At 31.9% G+C, this 13323-nt stretch overlaps 2 protein-coding genes across 2 annotated transcripts; one reads left to right on the forward strand and one right to left on the reverse strand.

The window, feature by feature from the left end:
• Positions 2414-3571, forward strand: LOC104723445 (zinc finger protein ZAT9-like). Its single transcript, XM_010441823.2, has one exon. The coding sequence runs from the start codon at positions 2630-2632 to the stop codon at positions 3254-3256; it is 627 nt and encodes a 208-aa protein (XP_010440125.1). The 5' UTR covers positions 2414-2629; the 3' UTR covers positions 3257-3571.
• Positions 8206-11121, reverse strand: LOC104723446 (putative glucuronosyltransferase PGSIP7). Its single transcript, XM_010441824.2, has 4 exons — positions 10734-11121; positions 9383-9849; positions 9142-9289; positions 8206-9002 (listed from the first exon to the last, which is right to left on the reverse strand). The coding sequence occupies exons 1-4, from the start codon at positions 11111-11113 to the stop codon at positions 8462-8464; spliced, it is 1536 nt and encodes a 511-aa protein (XP_010440126.2). The 5' UTR covers positions 11114-11121; the 3' UTR covers positions 8206-8461.

A 13323-nucleotide genomic window follows, 5' to 3' on the forward strand; every position in this document is an offset into this window, starting at 1 on the left:
AGGCATTGCATAATGATTGTAGCTTTTATGCGACTAGCGAACCAAATATACGTTATAGAGGTCTGTAAGAAAGTTGAACAAATCACAACAATGCTGTTTTTCCGCTTGGTTAAAAGGCGTGCAGCGTGCTAACTGCTAAGTACATTACTACATTCTATACTATGTATTTAGTATATTTAGCTTCAAGCGTTTTGGTTACTTTTAGGCTATACTGAGGGTTGCACCTTCAGAACGGTGTCAAACAAAAAGACTATGGCAAGTAGTTGAGTGACTCACTGACTTGAGTCTTCTATATCTAGTGAACTAGGAAATTGAGTTCCAAAACTTATATTTAGAAGTGAACACTTTTATATGTCTATTGCTATTGTTTGCATAACTTTCTTAAGATCTGTAGTTTATCTTAGAATACGACTGAGAAGAGAAAATCTAAGTAAAATGTTTGAATATGTTGTTGCATTGAATTTTCTAGAAAAGTGATATTTTCATTTTTGATTAAAGGGGAAATTTATATAGGGTATTGTTTAAACATTTTTTTCTTCGATCATGCTTTACTGTTTGGGAATAAAGTGATGGTTTTTGTTTTTCTACCGGGTTCTCTAGTCATCTTAATATTTAATTATTGGTAACAATTTTTCTTGTAGTGATGACTCAATTGTACGTTTATTTGGTTACCTTTCCGAATTATAAACACTGAACAGAGTTCTTTTTGTTTGAAGAGTAATTGGATATAACATAGTTAAAATTGAGATTGAAGCAAAGCCAAGTAGTTAACACGAAAGATTCCATTGTGTAAGCCTCTTCTTTACTCAACTATGTATAAAGTTCCAACAACTCAAATTCATTTGCCTTTCTTTTATTCTTGGTAATGTTAAATATATGTATTCTTTGTCATCTTTTCAATAAAACCATGATTACCATAGGTATATCGTATACTTAACAATATAATGCATTTCTTAACTAGTGTTATGTCATCTCTGTGTATATATATGTACTTTATGACTATGCAAATTTTTTAATGCATGATGTTTGTCTTTGTTTAAAAAAGTATTAGTTTTTAATAGCCTTTTTTACTATTTGACACCCAAATGTTCAGTATGGAACAAAACAAAAACTGTTACTATAGTCAAATACGACAAATAATAATCTTCTAATTGCTTACAAGTATAAAATCAAAGTCTTTTAGATAACCAAAAACTTTTGAACTTTATATGCGTAAATTATCGAATCGTAGAACATATCAGATTAACTAGTACGTACAGTATCATTTTGTATTATTTGCAACTGAAGTCATGATCTGTTTTATTATTCTCTCGTATTTTATGACCAAAACATATACACCAATGCAACAGTCAAGTGTCAATCAATCCCTGTTGGAAAATTCAAAATATTAAGACACTAATCATATTCACAAGTCTTTTTTTTTTTTTTGGTCTCTTTCTTGGAATTTTTAAATAAGAGCAAATGAGTAATAATCTCTTGGTTACAATCAAAAGAACGACAGCCAAGAGTTCTGAATTCAGCTAAACAAATTGGAGTTGAATGCAAAACATGTCGGATAAACAACTAATGTAAAACAGGATTCAGAAACAAACTTCAGTTACGTTTCACATTTATATAATACGAACAAACTATACGAAATGAGACTGGACGCCCCTAATAAAAAAACCTTAGGACGTGGAATGAATGGCTTCAACGTACTTTGGACCTTGTCCTATCATCATTGTGTAGTCATTCAATCACCTTAATTATGGGTCGACCATCGTATGTTAAAGGATATCAATCTAAGTACAATTATATACATGTGAGATGATTAGATTATTTTCTTGACTTTTAACTGTTAAAACTCATTACTATCAAGTTATTTAAACGTTTAAACCGTTTAAAAATGACATTTCAGCATTTAAACCTCAACGCCCAATTAAATAAATCAATGCAACTAATACAATCGTTTATATCATTAGAACCTCGACGCTTCAACCGATTTTGCCATTACACTTCCTTCAACTAACTCAACCAACATAATTCACACAAACAACTTCGTTGTGCTTAGAAGTTAAACTCTCTTCTTTTTGTTTTCTCTGTTTTTTTTTTTTTGCTTTAAGAAGTCATTAATCAACTAAAGAAGCAAAACAACAGCTTTTTTGTTTTGTGCTTTCTGTTAAGAGTCTATCTATCTTTTAAGCAATACCACCTTTGTAGTTAACTAATAATTCAAATTTTAATCTTTCTGCATTAACTCGAGATTCTTCACTCGGTGGTTATCGTTGTCAGCCGAGCATTAAAAATAGTATAGTTTTTAATCTTAATTTTTTTCTTTTTACTAAAACTAAACAAAAAAAACTTATCTTTACGTATCATTAGTAGTAGTTATCGCATGGACCAAAAAGTCATAATTGTTAATTTTGGGGGTTTGTGAAAAAGAGAGGAATGCTTGTTACCTACTCTTATTAACTTCTCTCATTCTCTCTCTCTCTTCTCTACACACTTACAACAGTCTCTCTAATCAAACTGAGACACACACATAGAGAGAGAGATTTGACAAAAAGAAACTTAATAAAGTCTTCTTAGGTTTCTTTTTTTTTGTTCTTGCTTTTTGTTCTGTTCTTGTTCTCTTTGGCAAACAAAAAAAATGCAGAACAAACACAAATGCAAGCTCTGTTCCAAGAGTTTCTGTAATGGCAGAGCACTTGGTGGTCACATGAAGTCTCACTTGGTCTCATCCCAACCGTCCACTCGGAAGAAACTCGCTGACTCGGTCCATTCATCTTCTTGCTCTTCCTCCGACGGTAAATCTCTCGTCTACGGTTTGCGTGAGAACCCGAGGAAGAGTTTCCGGGTCTTTAACCCGGATCCTGAGTCATCCACCGTTTACAACAGTGAGACAGAGACCGAGCCTGAGTCCGGATCCCCGGTAAAGAAACGGGTCAGAGCGGAGGTTTCAAAGAAGAAGAAGAAGAAGAAAAAGAGTAGTAAGAGAGTTTGTGAGAACTCGAAGAAGCAGAAGACGAGCCACGAGTCACCAGAACCGGCGAGTTCTGTCTCTGATGGTTCTCCGGAACAAGATTTAGCTATGTGTTTGATGATGCTGTCAAGAGATTCAAGAGAGCTTGAGATTAAACCGGTTTTTGCATCGGAGGTAGTAGAAGAGACAAAGCCGGAAAAAATACATTTCCCGGAGCTCCGCCGCTGTATGATAGATCTGAATCTTCCTCCACCACAAGAAACCGAAGCTGTCACCGTCGTTTCAGCCATATAAAGGTTTCAAGAGATTAGATAACATCGAAAATCAAAGAATCTTGATGGTTTGGTTTGTCTTCAAGATTATTATTATTCTTTATTAGGAAAAAAGAAAAAACCGTTTACTGGTTTTGGAACCTTTGGAATGATATTATCAAACAATGTACTTTTGATGTAAGACAACAACAAAAAGAAGCAAGCTCTGTTTCAAGTTTTCTTAACAATTTGAGCTTTTCTTGAAATATTCGGGGTCATGGATGATTCTTGATTGTTTGTTGGATCTTTGTTATGTCGTTTTGATATTTGGAATTCTTGAGATGATTCTTTTGCATGATCTTTGGATCTTGGATCTTTAATTTTTATTAATGTGTTTTTTAATGGAACTATTTAATTTCAACTGCATTTTTTATGGCACAAGTGTGTGTGTGCTAGCTATTATAGATAATGTAAATATTATTCTTGCTCCGTAGTATATAAACTGTGGTGAGACTCAAACCATCCAAAATATGGTCACATAATAAAATATTCATAAAAATATCTAAACCTAAAATACTGAGATATTTCACCTAAAATACTGAGATACAATGAATAAATAAGTATAATTCTCTTGTTGAACATGTATTAACCCTGGGAGAAACTACTATCTACGGGTAAAAAAAATGAAAAAGTCGATTATTTATATGAATCAGAGATCGTATATCATAAAATCGGTCTATATCCAACCACCTTATGCATTACTACTTTTTTCTTGAAAACAAAGAGACTATTTACTTATTGACAAAACAAAACAAAAATAGAGAGGATGGTTACTTATTTGGTTCGTAAAATTCCTAGTTTGTTTGTGGTGTAGTTTGTGTCGCCAGCTGCATTTGTGTAAACTCTGTCTAGTAGTAGTAGTTTGATACCAAAACAGAACCATTTATGTTTCTTTCTTGACAAAAACAAAAACCACACAACACTCTTCTTTTTTTATGCGCACCATTATTAAGTAATTTAATGACAGAAGTTATCCCTGCGCCTGAAGCCATCTTTAAACTCACGTTTCTGCATGTTTTACCCTTGCCTGGCTTTCAGAGTTAAAATAAACAAACTATTCACTGACAGATCGACACCAGAATTTAAACGAAAGGTCTTTTTATTTTTTATAATAAGTACGTTTTTAACTTTTTAGTACGTAATTTTTTTTTTTTTTTGTCAACAGTACGTAATTTTCTTATGAAGAAAATATATGTTGTTGCCTGAACAATTGGAAATAGAATATTAGATGAAGGGTAAATTGGTAAATGTGTTCGCTGGTCATATCAGAGGTTAAAAGGGTCGGACATGTGGCACAACTTTTTCGCTTTAAGCTTCCGTTGGAAAATACGTGGGCCGACACCGACCCGATCATGCTAACACAAACACAATATATGAACCCAATTTCCTTTTTATTTTAATTTCTATATTTGATCTACAAAGGCATAAGTATAATGAGATTTGGTGACAATCATATTTACACATAATAACTAGATTATAATTCGGGTACACTGCGGTCTATATTTTATTTATAACTAAATTTTAATTTAATTAATAGTGTATGTTGTAAAGTTTTTTTTTTACATTTTAATAGTTTAACATAGAATTCTGTTACTTTAATTTTGTTATTATCAATAGATTTCTGTTACTTTTGTATGCTCGTTATATGTATCGTGAATCTGTATATTGACAATTAAAGGTAAAAATTTGGTGTACTGTAGATTATTAAGTATATTGTGTGTTAAGTCTAGCCAATTATACAAATAGAAACCGCAGTGTAATACAATTGAATGACAAATAGGAACCAAACTTTAAACTTATTATAATCAAAAGGAAACACTAAACATATAAAATAGAAGGGAAACATATTTTTTAGTTAAAATCACTTAACTGTTGTTCATGTGTTTACATGTCTGGTCAAAATCTATAGTTATTTGAACTTAAAATGTTTAAATCTTGTGTATAAATTTCAAAAAAATAGCTGTTCTATATATAAAAAAAAACTTAAGTCTGATTTGGTTGTTTTGAATAATGTTTAAGGACTTGTAAGGAAATAGCATATACACATAATAGTTATTTTGAGACCTATTAGGCCCATTAGTATATGTTTTTAATATTCTATCAAAAAATTAACAAATAGGGAAAGGGTTAAAAACAAAAACAAAAAACTTCGAACCCGATAATCGGTTTGTCTTCATCATTTGTTTCTCAAACGACTGAAGTACTGACTGTTCATATCCGCATCGGAGATCTCTCATTCTGATTTAGATTTCTGATCTACAAAATTAAGGGCCGATAAAAGATTGAAGGTATGTCGATTTCAATTAGTTATTTATGCGTCTTTGATCCTTCATCATCAATGATGTTATTCTTGTTTTAGTAGTCCGAATGTTTTTTTGAACTTCCGCTTCCGATACATTTCTAGAATTGTTGTTAACCCCTGCTACAACTTCCAAACAAAATTAAGATGGGTGGATTTTCATTCTCTGAAATGATTAAAGTGGAAAAAAGTAAGATTCATGTGAATAATAAATGAGAATAATGGAAATTATGTTTATTGATTGCTTTTTACAGTTTCATCAGCGAAGATCAACTCCAGGGTTTCTCCTGTGCTGTTTGTGTATTGACGTCACAAGTGAAGAATTTTCACTTGCACCTTCCACACCGTCTTGTAAGGGTGGACATCTCTCAAGAAAGCAAATGTTGCAGGCATTTCTCTCAATTTGTTTAGCTATACGGTTGTAGGTTTTGGTTGTGGGTGTTGTGTTTCATTTGTAAAGTTGATATTTATGCATGGAAAAATGCTTGATGAGCAAGGAGTTTACGATCCGTAGCAATAAATGAGAGATTTTAGTGTTTTTCTATTTGAGTTGATAATATTATTGCAGAACAGTATTCAGTTTCTAAAGCAGATATATACTGAATTAAATGTATTTCCTGTTGCTAAAGTTAAATATTTGCGAGTATTGAGTTTCTAAATTTGGGTTCTCGTTTTTATGAACTTTATTAACGTTATAATAAATATTGGGATTCAAATCCTTTGTTACTCAAATTCGGCTGTGTCATTTAAATTTAAGAGATCATATAGTCTCTAAAGATCTATTAAAATAGGTTTAGAGATTTTTCTGGGATTAAAAATTTAATACGTAGAGTTATTTTTGGAAAAATGGTTTCCAATGGTTTCTATAATAGAAATGAGTTTTGATCCAATGGTTTTCTCTATTTTTTCCTCTATAAAAAAATATTCCCAATAGATTCTATTTTTATTTTACAATTAACATCTTTTATTTTTTAAAATTGCAAACTAATCCATTTTACTTTAATTTTGTAACACTTTCATAAAATTATCTTTTGCAAATGGTAGTCTCAATATTTTAGAATAAATATTTATACTTAAATTTATATTATTAGTTCTTAAAAATACTTATTTTATTTATTTTGGTCATAAATAAAAGAAGTTAAAGATTAAGAGGACTACTTTGCAAATAAAATAGTTCACTTCTATTTATAGAGGAAAAAATAGAGTTCCTCTATAAATAGAGAAAAAAATAGGAATCTCTATTATAGAGGTGAAAATAGAGTACTATTGGAACAAAAATTACTCTATAATAGAGTATAGAAGCAAAAATAGAGTATCATTGGAGATGCTCTTAGTTATTATGTCTTAGTATGAAAACATTAAATATTTATCTATATACATATGTAATCTAAAATTCCTAATTGACTTATTTTTTTTTCTTAATCAACGGAAGAACTCTAGAATCCTTATTCAGTTTATTTTTTCATCACCCAGATCAATTTTATGAGAAATATGACAAGCAAATAAAAAAAACTGAGTGATAGTTTGTGGTGTTTAACTTTTGATGAGTGAGTGAGATTGGAAACAGAGATGAATATGAATCATATCATATAATTTGCTATAGATGTTGTTAAATTTGGTAGGAGATTTGAAAGTTTTGGTTCTAGAAGGTAATTTTTTTTTCTTTTCTTTTCACGACCAAAAAAAACATTATGAATTCGGGTATACCCAAAATTACCCGAATCCGAAGCCAAATTACCCGAACCCGACCCAAAGTTATAAAATACTCGATCGGGTTTTATATCTTTACATCCAAAAATCTGAAAATCTGAAAACCCGAACATTCGAACCTGAATCCGATCGGATACCCGAATGCTCAGGCTACATAACACATTGTATGTTTTGACAAAATAGATCATATGATATCCGTAGGAGTTAGGACCCCCAGTAAAATGAGTGCAGTGGCATTTGGGAAGATCTCACTGTATTGGCTCTGAATCTGAAGTGGGCCTTTATGGGTTTATTTAGAACTGACCCATTTTAGTGTTCTCACTTCTCATATAACCCATTACTTGTGCAGATTAACTTCCCAAAAGTGTTTTGTTCAGAGAATAAAAAGCTATAAAAGGTGATGTGATTATCTTTCGTAGGGTAATTATGTATTTGTTAATCCTCTCAAACCTTTTTAGTTTTTATCAGTGTTTTCACGATCGGACCGGCCGGTCGGACCGGTTGACCCGTGACCCGGACAGTTCTCCAGTTTGGGTTTACTGCTAATAACCGGAAACTATAAAACCGGAAAACCCAGAAAAACTTGCTATTGACCCGCAACCCGATGAACCGGTCAGACCGGTCGGGTCACGGTTCAAGAAAATCTCTTCGATATCAATTGATTTTGAGACTAAATATATGGTTTCACGATTTATTTATTCTCTGAACCTCTTAATTTTTTCATTCTTCTCTAACAGCGACACACTTCTTGTCGCTTCGCTTCATCTCCTTTGATATGTGAGGTCAATTGATTTACTTTTTATCTTTAAGATTCATTTTGATTTTTGAAGCATAATTATCAGAGGGAAAGATAAATAATAATAAGCAACTACCGCTCTTTCTTTATTCTATGTTTTCTTTCTTAATGTCTCCGATCCGCCATTGTTACTGTTTTCTTTTTGTTTAACAACAATATTAAACGCAAGTAGGGTTTTAAAAATTCAATTGATTCTATTATGTATAAACTATATAATCTCTATAAATATATTAATCAATTAATTGACCCACGGTTCAACCCGGTTGACCCGATGACCCAGTAACTCAGAAGGTAGTCCGGTTCATTGTCCGGGTCAGGTTTAAAAACATTGGTTTTTATACAGTAGCTATCCATCAAGATGATTAAAAATCTCACCGTCTTATTCAATACAATTTGCTGAGTCCAAGGCTAATTCCGGATTCACCCAACCGCGTAAACATAACCTCTTTGCCAATCAAAACCTGAAGATGCGATGTGATTTTCACAAAAGAGACCCACAGAAACGGTGCACAGCAAAAGGCATACCCGAAAACCGACAATGCTCTAACAATGCCATCAGGATAAGAGGGAAAAGCCATCACGAGGAGCGTCCCCAAAATGCCAAGCCACGGTGTTAAAACAGGGAGCATTGGAAGCAAGAAGGCGTTGACAGGTATGGTAGAGAGAGCAAAAGAGCCAGTTAAGTAGAGCGACCAACCGATGAGCGGGTGTATCGTTTTTGGGATGATGAAGAATGGTATAACGTAGGCTGAGAGGATCAAGAGCAGTGCAACAAACTTGAAAGTTATATGGATCATGCCTAGATTCTTATCAGAACGTTGGTTATATAGCTTGGTCAAGCTGGGACGCACTAGACGCGTGACTAGTATGGTACCTAAGTAAAACACTGCTTGAATTAGAACCCAAGGCATCTCTGCGGAGTAACTGCAATGAAAACTAAGGATTAGTGCCAACCATACTGATCCCAAAAACGAGAGCATGTATCTAATGGGATTGAGACAGTAGTTGTAAGTTGTAAGTTTTAATTAGTCTCGGTTTTGGGCTGTAATAAATTCAAACGTGCCTTATGGTGTAGCGGCGTTGGTGGTGCCATGAAAGGCCTAAAGGAAGAACAGGCCATGACCACCAATACCATGGCTTCAACCAAACTGCTCCTGGAAACGTGATCACACTGTTCGGTCCACACGGTACGTTCCATCTGAGTTTAAGGTCTGATCAAGAGAATGACATGCATACACAGAAAGATTAGCAAAAACGTTTTAGATATTTGGAGTTACTGAAAAGGGAGAGTAGTAGCGACTTACAGTAGTAAGATGCGTCCATTTGATATCCCAAAGGAAGCCTAAAATGTCCGGTAAGAGCATTGGTGTGGTTATCTAGAGGAGGACGAAAAAGAGGCTGGTCGAGTAAATCGGAGAAGTAGCTGACAAGAAACCCTTGGTCAGCTCCATCAGGGTTATCTCTCTTTACTTCAAGCTCATGAATCATGTCTCTAAATACCTCCATTGACGGCTGCAACACGAAGAGGCCAGTGTGGAAGATGCAAGGGTTAATGAAGACAGCACAGAATTGGCCGCATTGGAAGAGCTCGTCCGTGTTCTTGAGGAAGAGATTGTCGACGTCAAGCATAACGACACGGCCATAATCAGAGAGAGACCAAGCATAGAGCTTGTTTAGACTAAGCTTGAATCTGTTGTCGACGTTAGTTTGTTTCTTGTATGGATTCTCAAGATTCTCTACTCTCACTACTTTAGCTCCGTCCTCTTCTTCCCTACATATCCCAGTAGTGTGAAATTATACTACTAATCAACAGTTTCTTGCATTATTGTATAAATGCAACAACAACAAAAAAAAGAAAACATTATATATTTTTCAAACCAAAAAGGGAAACCAAAAAAAAAAAAGTTGTGAAAAGGTCTGAGACTTTTTAATTTCTATAATAAGGCATTTGACAGCTATGCCATTTATTCCTTTTAACAATATTATCTTTTCTAATCTCTTTAAAATAAAATGAACAAGCAATTAGTTACACATCTAATCTCTTAAATACTCACTTTCCCCACTCACTAACAAAAGAAAAACACCAAACTTCCACCTAAACCCATGTCTAGGTAATAAGGTTTGAATATAAGATAAGGGTGATATGAAATTGAATACAGAAATATTAACAACACTGACAAAAATAAATAAAAAATAAACCATTTTAAATGTAAGCTGAAATTTTCTATCAACAATAGAAAAAAAAAGACAAGAAATTTAAAAAAAGGTCGTGGAAACGAAACTGCGACGAAGACTGTATTTGTTCAGACATTTTCAACTTTTACTAAGATTTTAATAGTATATTTTTTTTAACTCCAAAAGCATATTCTTATTATTCTGATGTCCCTGTTGCTTCTAATATAAATATAATAAACTATAATCTCAAATTTTGAAATTTTTTAAATATTGTTTTCATGCTGTTTCCTGCATTACTACTCTTCCATGTTCTCCTTCTATAATATATATATTTTTGTTTAAATAAAGAACACATATTATGAAACTTGTTTAGTTTATATGAGAAGAAACCAAGATATATTTTTATTTTTCTGACCAACTAAAACGGTAGCCTTTTGGAGATGGAAAAAAAAGAAGGAGAAGATGAGGAGACACACTTACAGAGCGTGAATCCAGTCGAGAGGGACGTCGAGGGAGGCGATGACGACGATATCAGCGTCCACGTGAAGACCCTTAAGCGATCTGATCAAGACACGTGCCGCAACGTAGAACTCGTAGTCTCTTGGTGTTCCCATGTACATCATCGTCGCGTAAGCGTTCTTGTGCTTCGGCCGCGGCCTCGTATTTAACCCTCGCTCTATCACCGCGGTCACCGCGTCTGCGTTTTCTGTTTCGAGCGGCTGAATAAGCTGGTTTTTATCGTTAAAAGCTGCCGTTTCGATGATCGAAAGTGACAGAATTATAACACAACAAGAGAAGAAGAACAGCATAGTTCTTTGCAAAGACATGCTTAATGTTGTCATCTCTACTCTACACAACATAAGAAACTAACTTTATAAAATGTAAAAATTTACATTATCATGCCATTGGTCTTACTACAAATGTTTAATTTTTCATTAAAGGTAAAAATATAATTTTAATATTAGACGTAAAAATATAATTTTAATATTAGACTAAGAAAATATTTTAAATAATTATTAATTCTATAAAAAAATATTTTCTCTCTATAATTAATTATGAACGAAAATTACCAATTAATTTTTAAAAATGGTAAACCAATCAGAATTTTAAAAAGTAAGATTTTATATTTAAGTATCCAAATAATTATTTTAATAAATTTAATTGAAAGATTTTGTTAAAATTATATATTATAATTCTCTTATCATCTTTCTTTTATTTCATTTACAAATGGTTTTGAATTATCATATAATGCATATGATAAATAAATATGTAGATTTTTTCTGCATATGTTGTGATTTGAATTTTAAAAATCGAAGATATATTACTCACTCTATGAAGAAAAAAAATGTGTATTTTAATATGGGGGAATTTCAAAAATACTCTTTTCGCAATACAATTTTTCAAAAATACCCTCTCTTTCAAACTTTACCAAAAAAATCCACTAAATATTTGCAAATTTTCAAAATTTGTGTGTAAGCTTATAAATATATACACAAATTAACTTTATATGTGTGTATTTTTTTATATATATTATATAAATACCTTTTAAAAACTGTTTAAAAACCTNACTTTATATGTGTGTATTTTTTATATATATTATATAAATACCTTTTAAAAACTGTTTAAAAACCTTGTAAAAACCTTTTAAAATGTTTTAAAATTTCATAAATATTTGGATTGGGTCTAGAGGTAGTTTTTATCTAGAAGTACCTTGTGAACCGTATAAAAATTTATAATTTTTGATATTTTAAAAATTGTATATTTGAAAATGATAGATGAAAGGGGTATTTTTGAAAAGAGATACACCGAAAAGAGTATTTCTCAAAAATTCTCTTTAATATTCCACATCAGCGGGTTGGTAAATATAAATTTATGTGCTTGATAAATTAATAAATTTTATTTGCTCACAATTAGAATTTAATAACTAATACTTTTAAATATTTCACAAAATAATGATGCAAATATAATAAACAATAGAAAATGGTAATATACATCAAAATAATAATATTCTAAAATAATTAGTACTTAAAAAATATATATGTAGATTTACCAAACAATTGTAATATTAAAAGTAAATACTGTCTCAAACAAAATAACTTTTTAAAACAAATATAACAATAATTTTTATTAATATATTCTAATTTTTGGAGACAATATTCATCCGTACTTCATAGCACGAGATATTTTCTAATTATTATTATTTGGGGATGGTTTACACACACACACACACATATATATATATATATATATATATATATATATATATATATATATATATATATATGTAAATCACTAAATGTAATGGAAGAATTATGAAAGAGACCTGTTTCTAGGAGACTTGGAGAAGACTTAAAAAAGGGTGTAGTTGTAAGTGGCCAATAGGAAACTACTATTTTTCAATTTCTTTTATTTTTCCCCAAGTTTATACATTTTAGGAAACTACTATTTTTCAATTTCTTTTATTTTTCCCCAAGTTTATACATTTTAGGAAATACATATTTTGGAGAGGTGTAACCAAAACTGAGGAGATTTTTGGGTTAGGTGCTTATATATATTCGAAACGAACTAGTGAAAACTGGTTGTTGAACACCCAAAATTCGATATTGAATGGGCGTGCGTTGAGAATACATACTCTTTCTGTAAAATAGTGTTCATTTTTCCTGTATCATGCATTATTTTTCTTGTTGGCCAGAAGAACATTGCATCTTGTTTCTTAAAGTTCACTAGAGGACGCTAGTATCCATCCAAAGACAATAGGCATTTTTCCACAAGATATAACGTAAGAATTGGAACAGACCCACTAGCCCCGCGTTAACAAAATCTCCACATTGTTGACAAGGGACATAATTAAGAATACCACACAAATGTGACATTGTTAAACAGTGAACCCTAGTGGAAAATTGGAAATACTAGTAAAGTTGTATGAACACTCCGAAGGTTCCGTTTGGTTCGGTTCAATATTTGGAAGTTTATATTCGGGTTAAGGTTGGATTTTTAAAAAGTCATTGTCGAATTGAACCGAATTGTTATTATCATTTCATATATTTGTTTTTTTTTTTTTTTTTTTTTT

Source organism: Camelina sativa, chromosome 11, assembly GCF_000633955.1.
Source record: "Camelina sativa cultivar DH55 chromosome 11, Cs, whole genome shotgun sequence".
NCBI lineage: Eukaryota > Viridiplantae > Streptophyta > Magnoliopsida > Brassicales > Brassicaceae > Camelina > Camelina sativa.